Raw genomic sequence first — 26,655 nt, forward strand, 5'->3', positions numbered from 1 at the left:
TCCAACATTATGTGAACGCGACGGCAATCGCTTGGAGCGGCCAGACGGAGCTCTAAGTTGGCGGTGGTTTGCGGATTAGCGGCACCCAAGGCACTGTTGGCGGGTTGGAGCGCTTCGAAGGCACGAAAATTTACATTTTTGAATTTTGTTGCCTGGAAATTTTGGGCAATTCTTCCGGAAACGATGACAAAAAACGAAAGAAACTGTTTTTTTTTTCGCCAAAATTTCCGGGTTTTTTTTCCGGAGCTTCGCATCTCTAATAACAACATCCAAAATTTCGGACGCCGTACAGCCTCGTCGCTGGATATTTCGGACTCTTTGCCCAGTAAGCGAGCGTCACGAAAGGTCGCCAGCTGACCACGTCGTGTATGACGCTATGCGAAGGTCAAGGAACTGCGCATTAGTCATTTCTTCCTTGTAACCCACTTTAAATGGATCTGGTAAGGAGTGAAACGGGACCAGGACCAATATAAAAATTGAGGCAAGAAAATAGGCAATGACTATTCATTTTCCATTAATCTGAGGGAGGGAGGCCTGTCGTAGCGCTGTTGCGTTTTCGTTTTTGTCCAACGCTGCCGAAATACACGAAGTGCCCAGCACGTACTGTCCAGCCGGGAGTCGCGCGAACAGTGCTTAAAGCGAGCTTCACCTTAAGCTCGCAGGCGTTAGGTGAAGCCGACTTGCGGAATGGTGACGTCTAATGTTGCCAGAAGTACGTTTCATCCACGTGTTCGGGAGTTGACCTTTGAAGCGAAGTTCGTTTTTTTTTTTTCGGACTTTTGCGCGATCCCCCAGTTCCAAGATTTGGGCATGTCAGAAAAATTGATCCAGTTGAAAGTTTACTCAACACAGAACGAGACGCAAGAAACACATGCGACTTATTGTTGGGCACAGTGTTTTTATTTCCTTACTTCCGGAAATGGCTCATTTTTAAAAGGTGGGGGAAGTAGAGAAATTCAACAACACTCGCGGGAAGTAACAATACTGAACACAAGTTCCGCAAGGATGCGATGGGACACAATGCAAGTAAGGAAGTGGAACCAAAGAGATGCGACATTATATACAAGCATTGCAGCTCTCTCAAGCTGGCACTGTTGCTCAAAAACAAGTTCAATGTCAAATTCCACATTTCGTTCAGGCCTGTCGCACCCGGTGAAAACTGTGACAGAAACAAGACGAATTACTTTAACATATACAGGTTGTTTGAGGTTATGCACTTTTTTTCCACCCTCTGTACCAAATTTAATTCGCGTAAAATTGTGTAGGTCAAACTGCTCGGAATGGATGGTGCTTTTCGCATGCATGTCCAAAATAAAGTACAATTTTGCGCGTCAGGAAAATGAAACTCTCAAAAACTTTACATTGCAAACTGCAGTTACATTCCATGCTTGTTACGCTTAACCAGTAGCTGTGTTTCCAAGCAACCATTTGAGTTAGGAGTTACTGGTAACTTATTTAAAACAATGTACATTCTCAAAAAATTTATGGAGGAGGCTTTCGCAGATCCCAAGACTGTGAAGCACCCATACTCTGTGGTTGTAGAGCTTTGCGTTACCAAAAGAGTGGTCGGTGTCCATACGCTAGTATTGGTAAAGTAGTGACCCTGCCAAAACCATAGTATTCAATGTGGAATGATGGGGAAGAACTGAAGCAGCATGGCATTCACACTGTTTTATATTCACGTTTATATTCATATTATATGTTATATATAAATTTCTGTTCCCTATGCTGCAGTAGTCGGGGTAACAAAAGTGTGTTCTCCATATTTGTATTTGTAATAATGTTACATTTCTTGATTCGTAGATCTTACACGATCAGAATAAGTGCTTGCTCAGCATTGCACGCGTTAAAGGAGCCCAGAAAGACATCCAACAGATTTTCTCTTTCTGGCAAATTATGAAAGGACGTAACTTGACGTGACAACTAACACACAAAAAAAATTGTCTGTACGCAGTATTTTTCTTGGAATAAAACGCCCCCGACCATCGACGCGCGCGTTCCCGCTCGACTCGCTCTGCAGGCCGAAACGAGGCGGAGGAGGATTGTGATGTCATCACGGTTACAAGAGAGACTGCGCTCCAATCGGGGCCCGCGCTTTTCGCACTTTTTTTTTCTTCTTTTTCGTTTCTACTTTCAGTTCTCTCTCTGGGTGCGTTTTCTTATTCAACTCTGGCAACTCAGAGTTACTTTCAGCCGGCGAAAAATAGCCAGAGTAGCGGAAATTACGTCATAACTCTGCGGCGAAAATTAGCCCAGGGAGCTACAACTCTTCTCTACTCTGCTCTGCTCTGAAGAAGAGTAGCCGTCGTTCTGACGTCCCACACAAGCTAGCAGACGACGATGCGTCGTCTGCTACCAACCGTCCTGTTGACAGACAATTGGGGTGGTGTTCCATTTGGAAATGTAGGACTGGTTAGAAATTGTCCAACATTTTCAAAATCTGCTAGAGTGCACGCATCTGCGGTAAGTTGTTAAACAGACAGTATGCCACCACTTCCACATCGTCTCGCCCGTCAAGCCAGTCCGCCATTTTGAGCGCAGAGTAACTCTAGCCGTTCGAAAATTACGGTCAAAGATGGCTACCCTGGAGTCACGTGATGATAAAGGCTCTGACGTCGTTACCCAACTCCCTGGCCACTCGGGTTGGATAAGAAAACGCGCCCTCTGTGTAGCAGACGACGCTTCTCCAAATAAGCAAGCCAATTAGCGGGTTGCACAGCGATGACGTCAAAACGGCTCTGGCGGCTAGTTGCGGGCGGGCGCGATTTTCAAAATCGAATTCCGCGATATGTATGCATCTGTCGAGTGAATCACTTCGCATGGTACGTTCTAGCACTCATGTTAACGGCTTGGCTTGACTGAAGCGCTTTCTGTGCTCCTTTAAAGGCTACTGGATTTGATTGAGACAGAACCATTGCATTGGAAAATTATTGAATTGTGGGAATGGTTGAAAGTGGCATAAGCAGCATCTATTTTGAGATGCATAATGTTTCACAGTTCCAGAATATGGAGTTTCCCCCATGATAACGCGTGTGTAATGAAATGTGTATATGATGCCTAAAAGTCACATGAAGGTGTGGTTATTCCTGATAAACAGTGAGAATAAACAAATGCCTATGCTACGCTCCAAAAACAGAACCTCACTGCTGAATAACACATGCTCAAAGCCAACCAGCATTCACATTGATATCGTTCTGTCTTATGATTGGTTCGATTTTCCTGCAACACTACATATGCTCCTCGTCTTCAGCAAGTCAGCATGCAGAGCAACGTCACACTGAATGCTCGCTGCCTTTGAGTTAGGGTTTGCTGAGCTTCGTAGGAGTCTAAACCTTGTTACATCGATAATGCTGCTTTTTACAATTTTGGAACATGACAGACATGTTTGTTGTGTTGCCTTTAGTAAATATTAGAGCTGCGCGAATGTTCGAAATTTCGAATGTGAAACGAATATCTGACGCTATTCGAATGCTATTCGCAACCTACTTTCAGTATTCGAAACTTTCGATTTTTTATTTTTTTTATGGTACTGAAGGGAGGTATCGCTATCGCCATTCTGCAAGTGGGCTTCGCCTCATTACATTTAAGAGTTAGGTGAAGCCCACTTCACGTTGCCGCTATTCTTTTGGTGTGCGCCTTCATTCTGCAAATCGGCTTCACCTTATTACACTCGAGTGTTAGGTGAAGCCTGCTTTACACTGTTTACAATATTCTGTCACTAAAGTCTACAACTTCTGTAACCCCATGGTCAACACTGGGCACTGCATATTCCAGTAAATGTACCTCATCTTTCAGTGTTATGGAAATATGTAAAGTTGCCTTAAAAAAAGTACAGGAAATTCACAGTGTAAACAGAGAAACGAGGAGATGCACACAAAGCAGGCTGCATGGAACATGTTGACTAACTCTCAATGCAGTTCATCCCACTAATGCAGTCTACCACACACAACACAGAAGGACCCTTCTCTCACGATATGTTATGTTGCGTGAAAAGGCTCAAAAGTTTGGAGCAGAACATCATCGAATGAGCACAACACCATCATTCACATGATCATTCGAATTCGATTTGCAGTGGAAGTGAAATATTCGTAAAACATTCGCAATGGAAATTTTACTATTCGCACAGCTCTAGATATACCTCTTCTAGGATTCATTTCAAGGCAACAGAAAATGACCAATGTAGAAGAGGTACCTCCTACAATAGGGTACTTTGCCTCAGGAAACTTCCCCCAAAATTATGGGGTCAACGGTGTTTATACCTCCCTCGAACCTTGACCGTGAACTAGACTTTGACTATTGACTACAAGCCAGTACTCAAGGCAAGTCTATACTATAACAGACTTGCGGTTTGATCAATTTTCCGTCACAACAAACTCAATTTTCTGAAGTGAACTCCGAAATATGTTGTGTGACTGTAACCTTTTTCTTTTCTTTTTTCCTTTTTTTTTTGCCAGAAACAAAAAAAAAAAGCGCATGTCGGATTTACTCCATTCCGTTCTACAATGGTAATTGCTTCGAATTGCTGGATTGTAAGCCATTATTTCGAGATCCACAAATTGTCGGCAACCAGCCATCAATTCTCCCATTGAGTTGCAGAAAGTGGCGAAAGAAGAACATGTATCTGAATTCAAAGGGGGAGAGGAAACAGAAATACGCGGGTCCTTGTTTTTTCTCTTCTTTTTTTTCTCTCTGTTTCTTTTCTTTCTTTCTTTTTACGCTTGTAATAACTTGATGGAGGACCGGCGCCAGCTGACAACCAATTTGCACGTCTCGAAGCGACAGGTTTTTCTTTTTCTTTTTTTTTCACCTCTGTTGCCCTTGTAGCTAGGAATGTATTTTGTGGTGGAATGACAAGTGGGTTTCTTAATGGAATTTTTCTAGCGCGTCAGGTGAAACACCCTGTATATCCTGTACATTTTTAGCCATGCACGCAATTTCTGTTTAAAAAGTACAAAATAAGTTTGGAACAACTCTGTCATACCTGCATCAAAATTTCCTGCAGTATATATACTACATTTACATCCCGGCATGGTGGTGCCCTCTCTGATGCACGCTATTACAAAATTGGAAGACAAGGACTTGGGGAACACCCCAAAAGCCTGCCGTTCCAGGACAGTGTTTTCGGAAGAGCCATTCTTAAACGGTGGTGGATGTTGACAATTTGTGGTCCAACTACAAGACAACAAATTCTACATAGCATATACTAAATTAGCTCCCATGCGAATTGTAGTGAGACTTTAAAACGTTTTTTTTTTCTCGTTGTTGTACGTTGCTGGAAAGGCTATTAAAGAAGCAATGCAAAAAAATCAACTTAGCATTGCTCCGCTTCATTCATCAAGCACTCGAGATCAGGAGCCACCATAAAAACAAACAAAAAAAACACTTTTTTCAGTGTTTGTTTCAGTTTGTTCGGCAAAAACACTTTTTTGCCGAATGGTGTCTCGTCACTGTGCAATTTAATTTACAAAAATGCCCTAAAAAACCAGTGACCAATGAGAGTTCAGCAGCCCTGTGACACGTGGCTGAAAAGTCGCATGCTATTCGGCAGCTTGCGCAAATAAGAGCACAGCATCGCACGCTACTAAATCGCCTCGCTATTCTGGAGGAATTCGGTGCCCTTTTGGTTGTGCTACACAATCGTGCCGCAATTTCGTACAAATTTCCACATATCGAATATCGATACATCGAATATCGATACAACGAATTACAGTATATCATACCTAACGGTTGTTAGTGACCAGATCAGGAAAACTAAATTCGTTCTTATTTATTCTTATTATCATTAAATTATGTACTCTATGTCGTATCGTATGTCGTATGTTCGTATCTTTTTTCTATGTTTCTACAAGGAAATGTATAGGACAGGACGAACGTCTGAGAACACAGCCAAATACAACGGGCGACCCAGACGGCGTGTGTCCAGAAGTGACCACCAGAGGGCCCAAGTACAATTGTTTGAATGAACTTCACAGGAGCTATGTATAGCATGCTGGAGACACAGTGCGGACTGAAATACAAAGCGACTGCTTCAGCAGATTTCCAAATGGTGCTGCCTAAAGGCTGCTCGCCGGGTTGCCAACATACAAAAATAGCAATCTGTACAAACACCAAGCACGTGACAGAAACATGTACCCATCTATGAAGAGTGGACAGCTTCCTTCCAGAACTGACTAAGGCAACAGCGCCCTAAAGCAACAAAGTGCTACGACACGTCTTTTACAACTATAGACTTCCCTGATGCATACATTCTGGATAGGCCGTACAACCAGGCTTTCACAGCATCAGCTAAAATGTACACTTTCAATTTGTTATATACCCACAGAGACGTAATACTGAGTGACTGTTATAGTAGTCCCTTGTACAACTTCTGGCACTTAACATTCTAATTGCTATTATAATGTTTGCAGCCCTACCATACTTTTAAAGCCCTCCTGGTATTTTAAGAGTTTTAACGGACATTTTTCGCTATCGTTATAAGCGATTTTTCCGTTAACGGTACTTTGATCCTGGAGCGGTACTTGGATCCTACTTTGGCTTGTTCTTGTACCAGAATGCAAAACAAACACGTAAAACACACCCTTTTTTTTTTAATTGTTGTTCCGATGTTTCTTTCAACCGTCAAGAATTTACACTTGGTTCTCTACGTCATCTGGATGGATATCGGCTTTCTCTTTGTAACGGGCGGAACTATTGCACAATCCTAATCCTAAACAACTTAAACACAAAGAATTCATAAAATATCCCCATAAGCACAGTAGTGCCACCTAGTGCTATGAAGCTTCATTAACAGGCCCACAGGCTTTCATTCAGGCCATGATTAAGGCCCACCCGGCTACTAGAGGGAAACGACCAGTCTACTACTATTTTACGGCTCGCTCATAACAGCAATACGACTGATAATGTTTCCAGCGCAGTGTTTTAACGCCATAACATCGGTGTTGAATGATTGAAATCGCCCACTAAATACTGTCCCTCCGCCGAATCACATTTCTCTGTATTGCAGTGTGGTCCCTAGAGTTTTTGAGGGACCATAATTGCAGGGTTTATTCAACTGATGCCATCGCCATTCTTGAGGGCACTAGCTTGGAAAAGGCAAGACTGCTGCCATGATGTATGGTCCCGCAAAGCTTGGTTGCGGTTTTTGTTCCTTTGCATATTAAGAAGACTAATGTTGAAAACATGAAAATTACGGGGGTAATATTTGCACAGTACAATAACTTACACCAAATGAACAGTGAATAGGGGAAACTACAGCACGAAAAAAAAATGGACAGAGGGAAGAGACACATACACACAACTACTGCACTACACTATAGTGTGTATTTGTGTCTTCCCTCTGCCCAGTTTTTTTTTTTTTTTTCGCGCTGTAGTTTCCCTGCTCAAGATGTACCAACTTGCTCATATCAAAGCCCTAACATGGTGAATAGGATGAGGGCCAGGAGCTCAGGACCCACGTGAGGGCAGCAACCCACTATTGCGGCTCTGGTGCTTCCTAGCGGTTGACGTCATGAGAATAAACGTATGCAGAATACCTCCCATGAGCAGTTTACTGCAAAGCATCTAACGAAAACAAGCCCCAAAGAGCACAGCTTTTGTGAGCTTCAAAGTTGGCCGCAGAACACTGGACGGCCATCTCAAAACCAGAAATTTTCCCACGATTTTTGTCTGGGGAGGGGGGATCACGCCTATATCTGCTGCTTTTCTGGCACTTTGGGCATTTCTGGCTGGTGTTTTGAAGGGTGTTGCAAGATTTGGGGGGCCATTAAAGTGGGACTCCGCAACAAAATCACCACAAAGATTGTGACGTAGCAGTAACCGTTGGGGTGTCAGGGACATACATACGAAATATCGCGGCTCCCAAAGTGCGCATATTTTATTAGAGCGAATTATTACGAAGTGAGCGCTTCGCCTCTGTGAAGCAAGAGGGCGCCGAAAGCAACACTGTTGACGTCATCCTGCGTGAAAGAATGCAAGCTTCCTAGCAGACGACAATGCTGGGTGACGTCATCTTCCTCCGGGCGAGCCGCTGTGCGCTTTGCATTTTGGTTTCGGTTTGGTATTGTCATCATATACGTACTAATTGCTCGCACAAAATGAATGCGAATGTTGTATTCGGTATCGAGGGAGCGGTCCGTGTTCAGTATGATGCTCACGTATTTTTTTTTTTTTTTCAAATCCTTGCGAAGTCTCCCTTTAAGGGGGTACCCAGACAACGGAGAAGGTGGCGCTGGCGTCACCGCCGACCAATGTGCACCCTGGTGCCTGAACATTTCCGTGCGAATTTTGATTCCCCTTGTCTGAAGGCTCACAACTGTGGACGTTTGCGGTCATTGACCCTCTCTCCTGTAGAATTCATGACACCACCGGTACTCTTCTCACTTCCTTTCAACGCGAAGCCTTCTCAGTCGCAAATCGGTCTTCTTATTGGCTGGAGCGGTTATAGGTACGAATTACGTCACAATTAGCAGTGAAGCAGAAAGAAGCGGTGCTCTTCGCTGCTCATGGATGCCTCGTGGAAGACAGCACTGAATGCATATTTTTAGACTATATTATAAGACCTATGGTTGTTTTGGGTTAAATGACATTCGCAAATTCCGAAGGTGCGCACGACTCTGTCACTTGTCCTAAATGGTGGTTAAATAAATTATTATTACTGCAGCAGAACTACTGGCCTGTATGGCCTATGCGCCAGTCAGCACACAGTAAGATTTGTTGCAAATCTATAAGGTTCACGTATGTTGCTGTTGAGATTAGAGTGTTTTTTTTTTTTTTCCGCTAGACTTGGGCAGTCAAAAGCCAACCAGGGAAGGAAAATTGTGTTTAACCCGATTTGGTTCAAAATCGTTGCGGAGGGCTCCGTCGAGTCTACGTCGAAAATGTCAGACCCAACATAATACCTATGTTGAGGAATTCGCGTCAGGGCTTCGGCAATATACGCCATGAGGCCTGCCCTACATACTGTAGCACAAAAATTGAACGAAATAAAAACTTACGTACGAGTGTTTCACTACACCTATGTCGAGGTTTTCCCCATGTGTTTGCCTGCTCCACATGCTGGACAATACAACCTCGCGCATCGAGAGCACAAACAAAAAGACGTCGGACAATCGAAAATGTTCATCAAGGAGGCGGGCAGCAATGGGCAACTATCTTTTTCCCGCAATCAAAGTAAATTTATGCAAAAGCACATTATAAAGGCACCAAAAACTGTTCTTGTAACAATGGAAAATTTGTTGTTCTTGTTGTTGAAAACTCATCATTGTGAGCTCAATACAAACGCAGCTGTGTTATGTTCATTCAGGGAGAGCAACCCCATAAAGATTCCGTACTTTCCCACTGGTCTTTCTCCTAATCACCTACGCACATGCGCGAGAGGTGGGTACAAAAGTACTTCCATGAGCGCTCGTGAGTGGGTGCGCCATCACTTCGCTGATTGGAAGCTCAATTGAACAATTAATGAAAGAGGCGGTAAACCGGCATAATATATTCCAAGGTGTCATATTGCTCACATGTGTGTTCAAGTGCCAGGTATTTTCGTTTAGCCTATATTTTCTGAGACATCACATTTCAATCTGGAAAATGCTTTGTGTTGTTTCGCCGATTTAGCTAAAACCAATTATCGCGATATTTTAATTTTTTTAATTATTATATTTTAAAAATTATTAAATTATATTAAAATTATAATCAATATAATTAATTAAAAATATAATCAATTAATTATAATTAATTTTAATATTAAAATTATATAATTAAATTATATTAAATTATTTAAAAAAATATTAAAAATAAAAAAATAAAAAATATTTTATTTTAAAATCCTACAGTTTCCTACCAGATTGATTGTTCCAATTAAGGAACATAGCATGTGGTGGTGTACCGCAACCTTTCAACAGCCTGTACCGCAAGAGTATCACCATCGTGGCCACCACTAACGACGATCACACTACTATGGTGATATATCCACAGGGATATGTGTAACAGTTGGAAATTAGACTTGGCACCGTGCCAATATTTGCACCAACTCTATAGTGCCAGGTTTCACAGTATTTACCACTATATAACACCACCATGTCACGTGGACGTAGTGCCTATACGTCACATTTGTGAACTTGAGAAAAAAGACTGACCATGTTGCCCAGCCTCGATTTCTTTTTGAAATTTCGCGGTAGATTTCCTCCTACCCGTTACTATTTTGCGAAACCAAAGGCACTGCCTCTCAGTCTGAAGTGTTAACTCAAGTTTTTTTTTTTTCAAACATATATCCACTAGCTGTGTGCTAGCAACTATACTAGAAAATTAGACTATCACATGTCTAACAGCTCATGTTCCAAAAGTTGGATATGTACCACAGTGCCCATGTTCTCGTTTTTACCAGATCCTGAACAGAAACTGCGGTCTCTGTTGCGACGGTTTCTAAAAATAGCGCTCTGCCTTTCTAAATACACCTAGCACGAACTGGCTTTCGCTTCTCAACGAATATAGTTGCAACAGCTAGCCGTCTCGAATACATGTCACTTCTTTGCGCTCGCCAAAGGTGATCCTCTAAAGCAATCAAAGTATTTAACGTAATCCTCAAGAGTCCTTCCAGTGACAGTCATGCTTCCACAGGCCATAACCCATTGGCTACGTATAGGCCTTGTGTGTTTGAAATTGCCTGCAGTGATTGGCTGACACTCTACGTGCGTGCACGCAAGAACGAGGAGGCGTTGAGTATAGTGTACATGACGTTACATATGCAGCTTGTCACCAACGTTAAATAGTCGCAATAGTTGAATTGCATTTAATACCACCCCCTTGTCAGCAATGATCCCAGAATCCCGACTGTGGGGTCCTCGCATGTGCACTGGCAACACAACGCCACATGTCACGGAGGCTTGCGGTTATCCACAATGTATAGTTGATGTAATTTACCCGCAACGTTATCGAAACACATGCTCCAGACTAGGTAAATCTCGTGTCTTCACAATCCTGCCTAATTTATGCCACTGAAGTCTCACACTGTGTTCTCGCAAAGATATCTTTTGTGACTCAAAGTATATGCACTCCAAGAAATTTCATTAACACATGAAGGTGCTATAGTATATTCTGGCTCCTGCCTAGCAACATCGTTCTCTGAGCGATTTACCTCCAATGTCTGCTTAGCAGGTCGTCCTTCAACAAGGAGCGGGAAGACGCCGATGGGAAGACATATAGCTAGGAGACAAATGCTCAACGCGTGTCATTGCCGTCATCACTTCGCGAAAGCCTTTGCCGTAACCTTCGCTCATTTTCGCGAAAGGCGTCTGAGCGACGTTAAATACTTTTTATAGCGAATTCGGGTGGTCATTTCGTAGCAAAACGGCCGAGCGCTCGGAAATTGCTAGGTCGGCGACCAAGGTGGATCACGTGACCGTTGCCACCCGAACATGATTGCTAGAAATCTAGCGGTTTTAGGTACTTGGATCACGCTAGGGGCGTCGCGGTCGCAAGTCTTCGAGTCCTGTCGTCTGCTAAACCACGTGATTTCAACATGCGGGCCAATGAGGGCACTCGCCACCGTTGCAGTGCGGATGTGACGACACCGGATACAGTTGAGCAATCTGCTGCTCGATCGTTTTGAGACCGGGCAAAAAAAGTGCTAGCTAGCAAATTCCGAGCGCTCGGAAAGCGCCACGCGAACATGCGAGATTTGCTTCATTTTGACCAAGCGAACACGACTGCTCGAGATCTGGCAAAAAAAGTTGCTCCGAAATGACCACCCGAATTCGCCATTAGTTTGGAGTGCTCCTTTAAGACGAGCGCTGTGCGTGCAGGACACTATACTAATCAGACATTGCGCCCACATTGCATCTAACATCTGCTGCTCACACGCACGTTGCAAACAACGAACAGAAGGACGCGCGTAGAAATCGCGTGATATCACGCACAGAGGGGGCGCTGCGTGGGGGGGGGGGGGGGCGAACCACTCCTAAAGTTTCGGTTTCGAAATAGCTTTTGGCTTCGTTTTCGTAATGAAAGTGATCGTAGCGAGCCCGCCAAAGTGTTTCCCCGCTTTATAAGCATGGCGGTGTTCTCGTTCAGAGTAGCAAAATAGTATACATTATAAGTGACTCTTTTTGTAAGTGTACCACGTGACACCGACACATTATTTCTCGGCTACCCTATACATGTCACACGATAATACCATTCCACACAAAAAGAAATCACCACAATTAGACAAGGTCTGCTCTCCACAGCACCAGGAGCCAAGTCAACAACAGCTGCACGAAAGGGTCGTACACTTTAGCAAACCAGTGAGCTTAATCTCTTCATCGTCGTTACGGTCGTTACAAGCTAACGAGTGGCGGGAAATTCAAAAAGGTGGGCACGTGACACATTGCGCGTGACGTGTACCACGGCCTTGACGTATCGCGCGAAGAGCGCCGTGCACGTGTTTTATCACGTGCCCACCTTTTTAAATTTCCCGCCCGCCTTTTTGAATTTCCCGCCACTCGTTAGCTTGTAACGACCGTAACGACGATGAAAAAAATCACTCTGGATCCGCCCCTGATTTGAGTACGGGCGGATCCAGACGCTCGGTTTTTTGGGGGGAGAGGGAAATCCAATGTATAAACTGAGGTTTGGGGGGGCGATCGCCCCCCTTGGATCCGCCACTGCTTTGAGACCACGTGGGCACGAGCAGTCGTTTGCGCCTCGCTTTAGCAGAGGACACCGGGCAGAGTTGGAGTCTGCCCATTAAAGGGAGTCTGGCCATTGGGAGGAGCCTAAAAAGAGGCTCGACCTGTCAATGACATGACGCCCGACTGCCATCCAAAATGGCGACAAAGGCAAACTAGGCAAACACGGTGAAGCGGGAATTTCGTGACAAAACATTCACAAATCACTCTGATTCTATACGATACAAATGTACATCCTCTTATAAGTTTCTCTATATTTATCCGAAAATATGTTTTGTCGTCGTTCTTAGACCCAGTGAACACCGCGGCGCAGACACAACGAAATAATAAGAAAAACGGAATTACTGAATTTTATGGATATAAACATTATTGCCTCTTCGATTCCGAACTTGTCACGTTGTTTAATTTTAAAAAGCCGTATCGACGACCAGGTGTATACCAGCAGGTGGTTCTGCAAATACCAAAGAGAAAGCCCGACGCGTATCAACCAATCAAGATCGTGTTTTCGACGGCCGTAGCCAATCGCGAACGTGCTTTCAGCTCGTAGCCATGGAGACGACTCAGACGAGCCACTGTCAGCCGCTTGGGCAGCCACTGTCGTCTGCGAGTAGTGAACGTCCCCGCGTACGAAATGGGAAAACAAAATAAAGCTCAAAACGGTCCCATATTTTTCTCAAGACTGATTTTCTGAGTGTTGCACTTTTAGTCTTCAAATTGAAATTTGCGAAGTTATAGCTGCAGTCATTTGAGAGTTGTTGAATTCGCGGAACGGCGAACCGCGGTAGCAGACGAATTCTGACTTTATGGGTCCATACGTAGCGAAGGAGGGAGAATAATGGCGAATTTCACTGGCAGAGCTGGGTCAAAGCTTTGCCCCAGGAAGGAGCAAAAACTGTTCCATTGGCAGACCGGAGCAAGCGTTGAATGTTCCATTGGTGGGACAAAAAATTTGCTCCAAGGTGCATTAGTTTTTGACACAGCGATTACCTCAGAGGAACACGACAGAGAAGAGGAAGTGAGACCGTGATGTTGGAGCTTTTTTTTTTCTTTTTCCTCGTGTGTCGCGCAGGTGGTCGTACGTCTCTCGCACGTCCCGCTCTGTGTAATTATATTGCGCGATTCCGAGCACTGCACAAGCCTCACTGAGACTTGTGCAGTGACGTCACGTTTAGTCATGTGACTCGGGAAAACATATTGCCGCACCGGAGTTACAGTAGGAGGGCATGTCGTGAGTTGTTGCGGTATGCGTGATATTAGAAAAACACATGCTGTTACCTCATTCGGCCCGCCGTAGGACGCATGTGACGCATCCATATGTTTTTTTCCTGAGTCACGTGGCTCAAAGGCGCTCAAAGGCTGCGCGTGACGTCATGTGCACGAGCCTCGTTTGCTGAACCCCACGTGGCCAAAGCAAACCAGAGAAAGCACGCGAGTCAACGCGATATGCAGAGAGCGTACCTTGAATGCTAGCAAACAAACCCGCATACCCGTAGCATTGACAAAGCAAACCCGTGCGACCCCGCCAGGAGCATGCGGGAAACCTCACCATAACCCCACCCAGCGCCGAAAAAAAAATGTTCTCCCAATGGAATTCGCCATAACTCGACCCGGTCTTGAAACGGCGCTTCGAGTAGAACGCTCGTAGGTTTAGTCAAGATGGCGTTGGATAGGGGGGGCAGACAGCGACGGTAAGTTGCCCCATATTTCAAGACGTCACCAGTCAAACAGCTCAAAACGTGGGATGGAACTTCAAGTATATAGGCAGGTCCCATTAATGGCCAGATTCCCTTTTAATACGCGGCTCTGACACAGGGGACTCTATGTCATGGTGCTGTGAAACGAGCAGGCCTTGTATGCGTATATGCCATTGATAACACAGAACAGTCGCCAAATTCGGTCAGACAGAAATCGAAAATTACAGTGGTACTAAGAAAGCTTATGTCCATACGCATGCTCTTTTGATTTACACGAAATGCGAGGTGTTTTTGTTTTTTTTAATTCGTTAACAGCACAGATGCCGTTCTTGCAGGTGAGTTGTACCGAAAAGGCGACTAATTAACTAAAATTCGTTGCTGCACTCTTTAATAGGAGTTTAGGGCAAAAGTAAGACAGCAGAATGGGAGGCAATCCCTCGTTAAAAAGCAATCCTATTTTATTTTAAATCCTGTCACGAGCACGGAAATATCCCTCGCCGAATTTTGCTATATGCAAATGAGTCGAAACCGAAACCAAAACCGTGCGCATCACGGATGCAGGAAGAATAGGACCGCCGTCGGCGGCTTATCTGTGCCGCAGAGCGCTTGATCTATAGCCTGCAGATCAGCAGCTACTCCAATCTGCCCGAAAACCCACAAATTCGTGAGTTAATTAGTAAAAGTTAATTAGTAAAAAGTTAAAGTAAAAAGTGACTTGTAGTTAAAATAACCAGAAATTTTATGTTGAATACAATCCTAGAAATTATGCCGACTGCATGTCATGTTATGTTATGCATGTTATTTCTGTTACTGTTATTGTTGTTTCCTGGTCCAGGTACCTCGTCAGGCTTAGGCCTTTTGTACCTGGCCCACATTTCTGCGGAAATGAAAATAAATAAATAAAAAATTTTAGACCGACTGGTCATCCAACAGTTACATACTCTCTTCGAGAGAATCTCTTCCTTTGCGTATAAACCACCTGCAAAAACGGCAAATATGCTGCTCTCAGACCTTTATATATATATATATATATATATATATATATATATATATAAGAAATCTGTAACAAATGCAAGAACACCCACCCTGTATATCGTTCCGCGTCGAAACAAAAAACACACCAAATGCAACGAACTTGAAAATGTCTCTTAGCTTTGGCAGCGCCGTTGAGAAACAGATAAGAGACCTGTAGAACGGCGACCATTTGTACCACATACAGAAGCATCCTGTATAGCACTGATTTTGGAAAGTTGCCCCCCACTTAACGAAGACATTTACAGCAGAGAGGAGCAGACGCTGTCAGACCTAGACCTGCTTGGAGACGTCGCTGGACGGTCGCGTTGACAGCCATGCAGCTGGGCAACTGCTACATTGTGCTGTCCAAGAGGCTGAGGGATCGAGCGATTGTGTCATCCTGAAACAGAACGCTTTCTATATACGCTCAGTCGCTCAAAAAGGACAATCAATCCTGTCCAACAGCTATCGGCAACGTGTCGTGCACTGAGCGTTCACAAGGTTGACGTGAGCTTATATAAGGCAGGAACCAAGGCTTGCTGTTGTCCGTGCTGGTATGTAACATATCCACGCAGACGACCCACTGGCAGGAGTGTCAGAAAGAGGGGACCATACGAGGGCAGGCGCCTCCCTACGTTTCATCACGCACATCGTTTCATGCATGGTGTTTACGCAGTGCGTCTGGTGGGAGACCTTTACAGGACCTGCATGTTCACTTGTAAGACTTGTAACGTAGTCAAAGTTACCAGCAGTTTATTCAGACCACTTAAACCGTCCACACTCTAAGAAAAAAAGGAGTAAAACGGGGAGTAATTGCAGCTTCTACTTCCCCAGATTGCCATTACTCCCCATTTTAGTCCCCTAACCCAACATTTAGTCCCGACATTTACTCCCCAAGACTGCAAATTGTCCCTAAACTTCGCGAATGGTCTCCTGAATACAACAGTCTACGTAAATATTTGCCCTTGTTCAATTTGAATGACATAAAGGCTGTATAACTCAGCCAACGTAGCAATTTTCCAGCCACACAGAGTAAGAAACAGTTAGAGCATCTTTTTTTCGCAGATTGTGCCATATATGTATGGCGCAAGATTTTATATCGCTCGATATATCGCGGTTGACGGTTTGCTTCAAAGTATTTTCATGCATACGCACCAATTATGTACCTCGGACTCTTACAACAGCGCGTGAAATGCGGTTTTCACTCTGTGACATTCATTTACTCCCGTGCATTTACTCCCGAAAGGGACTATTTTTTTGTGGCAATGCAATTACTCCCCAAAAGGAGTAAAAGTACTCTTTTTTTTCCTTAGAGTGCAGTGCTGGCTACAGACTGTCCTGATGTCCTTCCCCACCCTTCTTCTTCACCTCGGTGCCACCTCTTCCACTTCCGCCACCTGACGGGTACGCGGCAACACACTACCGCCACATGCCGGCGCCAGAGGAAGACAACGTCCCGGTGTCTATATGTACAATCCATGAAAAGAGCTACTGCAGATAACATTTTCGGTTTCTTCGCGTAAACGAAGCTGTCCCCGTTCCGGAGGAATGAAGTCGTTTTGTCCCTTCACCTCTGTGATTCCTCATTTGTGCCACTATCATAGCAAGTGCTTAGGCAACGAAAGACAGTGAGGGAGCATCCTTATCTATTTTCTGTCTCAGGACTATATATCTGATTTGTTAAGACTGGCAGTAACCTTCCCGCTATACATTGCTAACAACGTCATCGAACGAAAAGATCACCTTTGAGCAGATGTCCATAAACTCGTCCAGTGTGACTACACCGTCGCGGTTCACGTCCATTTTCTGAAAGGAACCATAGTGTTTCTTGATAGTGTCGAGAGAACCCTGCTGTTTTCGAGGATCGCCATAATTTACCTGAAAGACGCGGTCGACGTGGTCTCGGAGCGCCCGCTCATCGGCGCTGGAGCGCCGTCCGAGTAGGGCGTACACGGAGCACACGACGTCCATGAGTTCCTGCCTGGTGATGTAGCCGTCCCCGTTGATGTCGTACAGAGAAAATGCCCACCGAAGCTTCTCTTGGACGCTACCGTAACATAGCAACGAAAGACACGACAGCAGGTCCTGGGAAGCAAATAGGCATGGCAAGTTTTTTTATTGGATATATATGCATCCACGTGGACCTGTTCTAAATCAAATGAGAAAATCTCCGAAGGTGACATCTTTCAGAAAGAATAGACAGGGGGGGGGGGGGAGAGGTGGAGTGGGGCAGCCGGGGATGGCGTCACTTCAGGGGCCCCCCCAAGACCTGTCGTAATCATATAAATCGAGACGTGAGGAGGGGTATATGAGCCAACCCCGGGGCCCGTAATTTCTCTCGCCGGCCCTGCGAATAGGAATGGTCAGCTTTCGCGGCATCTCACCACAAGCAGTCATGGACGCTTCCAAGATGTTAAAAAAAATGTATAAGAAATGAATAGCGTGGTCCTAATAGTTTACGTATCGTCATTGCCATCTTTTCTGTTTAGCTGTGCGCGACAGGGACCGTGGGTTAACGTTCTTCTACTACTTGAATCCATGGAGATGACCTACCTTGAAACTGATGGCGCCGTTCCGATTTCTGTCGAAGCTCTTGAAAACGTACCGCGCGTACGAGCAAGCATCTGTCAGATGAAGAAACGATTTATCATTAACCCCTACTGGAAACAGTACGAGCACACATAGGTACAGGTTGGGACAAAAGTTTACGGAACACGCGAGCGGCGTACTTTTTCTTCGGTGCGACACCCTAGCGGCTGCAGGAAGCGGGTGAGTTCACTGTTTCGGAGGGGTGGAAGGGTACGCTGTTAGCAACACACAGCGGTAGCTTCCACTTCCCAAACAACCAGGCGATACCAGAACTACCGCTGTGTCTCTGGCATCGCACGCTTGCACCCCTCCGAAGCAGTGAACTCACCCGCTTCCGCCGGCCGCTAGGGTGTCGTACCGACGAAAAAATACGCCGCTCGCGTGTTCCGTAAACTTTTGTCCCTGTACATATATTTTTGTGTGTGCCATCAGCTTGGTCATGCAGAGGATGGGGGGTGGTCCACCGTCTGACGCCTTCATGCGGTATAGCCAGAGTTCTTTCGCGGTGATACAGTGAACCCTCGTTACTATGACCCCCGATAATCTGACATACGCGCTTTACGACCATGTACTCCTGGGGAACAATGCAGTGAAACCTCTGCAAATCCCCCCCCCCCCGTTAATATGACAATTCCGCATTATGACCAAAATTTTCGGGAACGACCATGGTCATAATAACGAGGGTTTGCGGTAACATGATGCAGAAAGCACTGCAGCTAGAGAAGGCATAAAGCGAGCGAGGATTTCATACAACCCTGCCTTCGAAAAATACTTGGCCAATTTTTACGAGTAGAAATTAGAGCGGAAGCTCAAAAAAGACCCGGGCGTACCTGACCGTCTATAAATACAGTGAACCCTCGTTATTATGACCATGGTCGTTCCCGAAAATTTTGGTCATAATGCGGAATTGTCATATTAACGGGGGGGGGGATTTGCAGAGGTTTCACTGCACTGCTCCCCATGAGTATGGTCGTAAAGCGCGTATGTCAGATTATCGGGTGTCATATTAACGAGGGTTCACTGTACACGCAGATAAAAAGTTAATTCGGAAAAGGACTCTCCTCTATCGAGCAACTGTTGTGAAACCGAACCAAATATTGATTATCGACGGAAAAAAAATAAAGATAATATTTGGGACTATATTTACAAATAAGGACAAATGCTGCACGTGGGGAGGATTGGAGGTCTTTAACGTGCCATGTAATATGTTTATCTCCCCTACATTGTTACTGTCATCGACCAGGAATTGAGCCCAACCTTCTTGGTTTTTTTTTTTTATTTTATTATTCCGTGTTACCATCGCGAAGCAACTGAGGCTATGAGCGGAGTACATACGGGGACTGATGAAGAGAGTGGGGGGCCGATATACGACCGCCAGAAAACTATATTGGCTTATATAAACTAATTAATTAACAAACTCTAGCCAGAAAATAGAATTGGAACCCCAGCACCAAACGTATTCCTTCACAGTGTTCATCATCGTATCTTCCCCGACGTGTCCCTGTATGGCACGCTTCTCTGCAAAGACTGTCTCTCAGAGGGGAAACTTCCCGGCACTCATCTATTTTGATCGGCGCAAGCCACATTTACCGATCGAACAAAGTCCACACAAACGGCTACAAATGGCTACAAACGGCTATAAAATGGTACGGAGTATAGAGTAAGAAAATGGCACTCTTTTATTGAGGTCACATCTATCTCAGAAACGCGCTGCTTGATGAACTTCGCACTGACACTTTAATGAGAGGTGTATATTTACGTATCTGCTTTATTTGACTTGAGAACTGTTGAGATTGGTGCATGTGTTGAAGAGATAGAGAAGTATCTTGAATGCCTGGAGGGTGAAGACTCGCCAAAAAGGCTTCTTTTTCATTCGTCCAGCGCAGATCTTGACACGACCATGTCGTAATCGGCAACCCGTATGAGGAGCCCGTCCGCGCGATCCGCTAGGGGCGCTACTCGTCGGCATGCGAGATCTGCATCACGATTGGACGATGGAAATTTGAATGCTGAACGCGCAGAAGCGTATGTACGACTACCGTAGCAGACGACAGCGATAGCTCCTATGAAAACGCTAGAATGATGACGGTAATCAACCTCAGAATGAAACATCTTCCGTGGAATATCCACCGCTTGTACAAATATACTAAGGTAAGCTGAAGTACAAAGTATTGTAGAAGTTGAGGAAGCAATAACTGGGACGATGAGTAGCGCCACCGCTAGCTTCCAAGTGCGGCGCTGGGAAGGGGTGCCTATGACATCGTCGTTATAATCTAGTAGGTCGTGATCTTGACAAGCCTACTATGTCAAAGTAGGTAAGGGCATAACGTTCCATTTCCGAAGGCACACGCGAACCATGAAGTTCCTGACGGGTATTTGTTTCACTCACTGCCTGGGATGTTTGGAATAAACGAGAAACAAACAGATTTCGAAGAGCACGGAAAAGCGAACCACAACAGACGGGCAGTGCCTTGTTTGTAAAGGAGCAGTGCACCGCCTCGGAAATATGGGCTTATCAAGATTGCGTTTGGGATTCGCTTTGCTCGCTTTGATTGCAGGAATTAATTCGTACGGTTAATTATTTTGGTAGGTTGTCTCATTTTACTCCAAGGGACAAAATTAGAGGATTGTGACTCTCGAATTTTACAGTATTTTTTTTTTCTTAGACTTTGTCTACTATACTTTTATATACTTTATAGGTTGGAAGCTCAAGTCCCCTAAGAACGCTCATGAAAACGATGTAACCAACAGATTAATGTTGAGTGAATGTTCCTATTGGTAAACTCTCGTTATAGCGAGACCTCGTCTCAAATGATACAGCAGACGAGATTTTTGACACTTTCTCAAATGTCTGTCAAGTTGGTACAATAGTGGGAGGCACAACTAAAATAAAGTACGCAATATGCCAACGCAACCTAGCGTATGCCTCCTATCGCCCTCACTCTTTGCAGAGAGGCTGCAAAATGGTTTTCGCAAGAACCCAAGATCAAGTGACAATATGTTCATACTTGCCCAACTAATAGAATTAATGCAGGCACAAGGCCAAGAACTCTTGCTGGGTTTTCTAGATCTGGAACAAGCTTACGACGCTGTGTTCCACAAGGCGCACTCGACACAAAAATAAAGGCAATATGCCAATGCCGGATGACATGACTGAGTTGATCAAAGCCCCATATACAGGCTGTATATATACCAACGGATATCGTAGTGGTGATTTTCCATCAGGAAACGTTAAACTCCAAGTTGGTCTACGACAGGGATGCCCCCTATCACCGATTCTCTTTAATATATATATACAGTCAACCCTCGATTTATGAACCTTCGATTTATGAATTCCCTCGTTTTATGAACACGAGCACGGGGAACCAAACTTTTTCCATTCATTTTTCCCTCGTTTTATGAACCTCGATATTCGAATAATGAACGGAATTTCTGGGAACCAACTAGGAGTTGCCCAGCGTTTTTGCCCTCAATTTATGAACAGATCGGTCCGAGGTCCAGAAACTTTCAAAGGGATAATTCCGTGGTCTTATGAATGACGCCTGAACGGACAAAACGTTTTCCAGGTATTGCACCCCCGGTTCTTAACCCCTCGAAATCGGAACAACAAATGGGTTTTCCGGTGTTGCACAAGGTGCGACCGAGTGTTTCTGACCTCAGTTGATGAATAAGGTGGGCGCTGTCACCCGGAGATTAATAAACGGAGGTTAAAAATTCCGGAGGAAATCCGAGACCAGTCCAGTCCAGTGCGAATGTGTTGACATCTCTCCTTTCCAAGATTGACACAGCGGGTGACATGGTCCAAAGCAAAATTAAACAATAGTATTGCATAATAAACAGAGTGTGAATGCGCTAACGTCTGTTCTTTGTGAGACTGATACAGCAGAAGGCATGGTCAAAAGCAAAATTACACAATATATGGCATTATAAACACAATCCCAACTCGGAAATACTGTTCCATTTGCTCGATAGTACTCAGTTAACTGAATTTTCGATTTGTGAATCCCTCGATTTATGAACGGTTTTTCGGGGAACCGAGGGTGTTCATAAATCGAGGGTTGACTGTACATGAATGACTTCCTCGTCGCACTGGACTCTACCAGAGAAGGAGTATACACCTCCACATCCAAAACGCCAACGACACCAGTGGGGACGCGTACTATATCACAACCCTGCCCTTCGCAGACGACTTATATCACCAACGACGCGGAAGACATGTAAGACCTCTTGGATATATGCTCGGAAATAGGAAAGGTGGAAGGCATATTCAGAACTTCAATGTCGAAAGCACAGAGTCTTATGTTCACCTTCGTGTATAACGTTGGAAAACAAGAACTATAGCCCGCCACTCTTATCAATCCTACGAATTCGGCAGACTGTTAGGGAAGACAATGGCGGGTGCCAGCAGCCACGTACGCTAACGATGTTACATGTTCGAGCTCCACAAAGCAATGAAACAATTAGAACGTCAACAGCGGGAGATCGGACGTCTGATCACCAACGGGGGCCCTTCGGTACTCCGAACCCGGCCATCCAAAGAGAGAGCCAACATTCTCCTTCCGGAGAACACGCTCAAAAACCCGATTGCTCGGTAGGTTGATCAACCAATCGCACGAAACGATGATAACCCGCGTATTTTACCACCTCTGCTAATCCGGTTCTCGTTAAAGATTGGATAAAGAGAATTACACACACGCGATCGCATATATACATATGTAGTAAAGACACGACTACAGTCTTTAAAAAAAAGGGTGTACTTTAATTCCTTTCCTTGCCACATATATAACACCCTTTTGGAGAGTACAATCACGCTCAAAAGGGTGTCTCCTCACTCCCTCAAGGGAGTAGCACAACACCTTTCTCCCTACTGGAGAGTGATATTACTCCCCGGCAGTGAGGAGACACCTTTTTGAGCGTAATTGTACTCCCCAAAAGGGTGTTATATATGTGGCAAAAAAAAGGAGTTAAAGTACACCCTTTTTTTAAGAGTGTAGGCACACAGCCCAAAATAAAGGAGAGTGGAGGACCATCAACGAAGAGATGAACTTGATTGAGGAGGACATATGGCATTCGGCAACAATGTAAAAGAAGAGCATGGCGACATATACAGAGGATGTTTTGATAAAGCAGGCACGGAAACGAGGCATAAAGGGTAGACAAAAAAAAAAGGGGGGGGGGGGGGGCAAGAAACCTGGTTGATTAGCATTCTATGGGAGTTGTTCTGTGGGGGACGACGACGGAGATACTGTATCTCTTCAGTTGTCAGCGGAATGGAGGGCGTGCTGACGCAACTGCCTGTGCAGTGATAAGGAATGCTTCCCAGATCTCCGTCGCAGTCTGCACTCTAAGAAAAAAAAGGAGAAAACGGGGAGTAATTGCAGCTTCTACTCCCGTAGTCTGCCCCCCCCCCTCCAATTACTCCCCATTTTAAGTCCCCTAACCCGACATTCAGTCCCGACATTTACTCCCCAGGACTGCAAATCGTCACTAAAACCTCGCGCATATGGTCTCCTGAATGCAACAGTCTACGTAAATATGTGCCCTTGGTCAATTTGAGCGGCATAAGGCTGTATAACTCAGACAACGTATAGCAATATTCCAACCACACAGAGTAAGAAACAGTTAACGCATCTTTCTCCGCAAATTGTGCCCTATGTATGGCGCGAGGTTTTATATCACTCGATATATCACGGTTGACGGTTTGCTTCAAAGTATTTTCATGCATGTACACGAATTATGTACTTGGGACTCTTACAACTGCGCGGGAAATGCAGTTTACACTCTGTGACATTCATTGACTCCCGTGCATTTACTCCCGAAAGGGACTATTTTTTGTGGCAAGGCATTTAGTCCCCAAAAGGAGTAAAAGTACTCCGTTTTTTTTTCTTAGAGTGTGGTTGAAGAGGTGACAGAAGAGATGCAGAGAAGAGAAACTTGCTCCAGCCCTTGAGAGCTTCCAGCGGACTCCTGCTCCAGGCCCGCACGAGATCCCTACTATATAACGAGGAAAAGGCTGTCCGAAGATATCGCGACGGGCCTACTATGAGACACCGGCGAGGAAGAGGTCATATTTCTACTATCACGTCCAGCACTCCATACTCCCACATCATCGAAACGAAAATCGCCTCCATCCTCGGATTCAACACAACAAAGAGACGCGGTCCTGGAAACAAAGCGGCTGCTCCTGGCCTGGGAGAAAGCCACCCAAATACGTACGAAGGCAGCAACCAGGACAGTATATGAACGACAGTCCCCTCAATCCCGCTTTCAAGAAGGAAGGAAAAGGGTGTAAAATCAGAAACCAAAACAAGAGGCACGCTCGTAATGTCAAGGTGGTAAGACAAAGAGCCGTGCCAGACGACGAAGCGAAGCGAACAGACCGGAAATGACGCCGTTATATCGCCTAGCGACTGAGGCTGGACAAATGAACTAATCATGCTAGACCGGCTCCAGTATACCTGTCTCACCTGACTAGATTTTCCTCGCCTGTGGTGTCCTCAAGATACCTGCCCTGATTGAAAAGGGATTAGGCGAACCTGAACCGCCTTTCGTGAAGCCATGACATGGGGCGCCGATGTCGTCTGCAAAAGCGATGAGGTGTTCAGCAGTATGAAGACGATTATGTGGTATGCCGCAATTTTGAATGCAATGCAATGCAAAGCAATGCAATGCTATGAATGAATCCTATGCAATGAAAGAATAAATGAGAACATCGAGCGTCGAGGTTAGTGTAGTTTCTCTTTCTTTTATTAAGAACGCGTCCTGGAGTAGCCAGTCCCGAGTGGCTCGAGACTACAATCTCCATTTTTTTTCTTTTAAAATCAATCAATCAATCCTATGCAATGGCCAACGCGATCGTCAAATTTTTATTGAAGAAATGATATATTCATGCGTTTTGACGTCTGCTTCAGCAGCGGTTCATCGTTTCAACTGTGTGTACTAGACCCAGTGGTTTATCCAGACACCCCCGAGCTTGCGGTTCTGGATAAACTATACTTACTATACCCTAACGGGAATTCGAGCAGGAAGCGAGCTTTCTCTATAAGCCGCGTGGCGCTGATCACGCGCATACGACTCCACAATACATTGCTCGTTAGTTTAAATGTCTGCAAACGGCATAGAAAATAGCAAATAACAATGTTACTTTGAGGACAGCGTCTCACCCGCGAAACGTCGCCTCTAAAAGCACCACGTCCTGGTAACATTTCGTTTTTCTTTCTTTCATCTTTTTTTTTTTTAGTGGTTTCCGCTCTAACATGCTAAGTACATTGAGAAAAGTGTACACAACTAGCTACAGAACGACGCAGAACAACGGAATCGACTCAGCTGTGCAGCAATCAACTAACATAAGGTTAATATCACATTTCGCAGATGACGCCAGATGCAGGGATTTATTCAGACCCCCCGCTACGCCACCCTCAAACGTTTGGCGACACCCTCCTAACTTTCTTACCTGCGCACCACCTATCGTCGGGGTCTGTTATATATGTAGCTGTAATAATGAACCCCCACCCACCCAACATTTTTGCAACCCCCCCCCCCTTGCTTGGTATCCTGGATAAACCACTGCGCAGATGTCATCTGTGAAATATCGTCGCAAAAAAAAAAAATCACCGTACAGTTGTATCTTTAGCTTTGAACTGAGATCAACAAAGCGTAAGGCGGTAATGGCATCAAAAGTCAATGAAAATAATCGCGGTGCATCAAATGGCTTTGCTGGTACTTACTGCCGTAAGGAAAAAACTGGGCAAAAATGTGCTTGAATGTGTCTTCTTCCACGTAACCTGTGGGGCATTCCTGTGAAAAGAAAGGGAAAACAATGCTCTCGAATTCGTCCCTTCTGTAGTATAAAAACTGAAACAACTGTTGACTTGTTGCAGGCGGTGAACCAGCACGAAAAGATCACGTCTCTTCCCGCTTGGCTTCTCACCCATCCTATGTCATTAAAAGAAGCATGAACACGGTGTCGTAGTGTTTCGGAACTACACGGCCGTATACCATAGCTACCTTCGGACGGGACTATATATCCGTCTCCCCCGAAAAAAACTTGCCACGACAGCACGTTTTGTTTTCGAATTTGCTGTGCGTGCTGATTACCGACGCCGATAAGACGCGGACGAGATAGCAGATGAATTCCTCGACGATATCTGCTTATTAACCATATATGGTCATACGAAATGGCAAACACAAACGAACCTTATCAGAAATGTTTCCTTTCATTAAATTACTGGCGCGTTTGCGTATATGCGCTCCCATCGCAACACACGACAATAACATCCATCGAGTATGGCGGTGGCCCGTCTGCTCGCGAGACATATTAGATCAGTCGTCTCCACATGGTTGGTAGTCAGCATTGCGACTCGCTATACCCACCTGTTTGAAGCTGCGGTACATCAGCTGAATTTGGCGTCGCGTGAACTTGGTGTTGCGGCACAAGGCGTCTAAACTATGCTCGGCCATGGGCTGGAGTCCGCGCTCCATCCTCAAGACATCGCGACAATAGCGGCAGCAAGCGCATGCGCAGGGGCATCGAGCATGGATCGAAGCCGCCGACCTGTTGCACACGCTCGTGAAGGAATGTCAATCGCGGGGGGTAACGCTGCCAGCGTGCATACGCTTAGTGAAGGGGTGCATTGGAACAATTTTTTTGCACGATGTACTCAAGTAAGCTCTGTTCAAAGTAGACGTGAGTAAAGAAAAAA

General features: G+C 45.1%; 1 protein-coding gene across 3 annotated transcripts; it reads right to left on the minus strand.

Annotated features, from left to right (window-relative positions):
* Positions 1 to 884: 884 nt before the first annotated feature.
* On the minus strand, positions 885 to 26,617 carry LOC135396613 (Kv channel-interacting protein 1-like). Of its 3 annotated transcripts, none has more exons than XM_064627688.1 (7): positions 26,327 to 26,617; positions 25,681 to 25,750; positions 17,918 to 17,988; positions 17,243 to 17,449; positions 17,108 to 17,170; positions 15,656 to 15,764; positions 885 to 1,159 (listed from the first exon to the last, which is right to left on the minus strand). In XM_064627688.1, the coding sequence occupies exons 1-6, from the start codon at positions 26,432 to 26,434 to the stop codon at positions 15,717 to 15,719; spliced, it is 567 nt and encodes a 188-aa protein (XP_064483758.1). In that variant the 5' UTR covers positions 26,435 to 26,617; the 3' UTR covers positions 885 to 1,159; positions 15,656 to 15,716. The 3 variants fall into 3 exon arrangements, with proteins under 3 accessions (XP_064483758.1, XP_064483751.1, XP_064483741.1); XM_064627681.1 differs by having other exon boundaries at positions 15,629 to 15,764; XM_064627671.1 differs by having other exon boundaries at positions 15,436 to 15,764.
* Between the last annotated feature and the right edge of the window lie 38 nt (positions 26,618 to 26,655).

This window comes from Ornithodoros turicata, chromosome 1 (assembly GCF_037126465.1).
Source record: "Ornithodoros turicata isolate Travis chromosome 1, ASM3712646v1, whole genome shotgun sequence".
NCBI lineage: Eukaryota > Metazoa > Arthropoda > Arachnida > Ixodida > Argasidae > Ornithodoros > Ornithodoros turicata.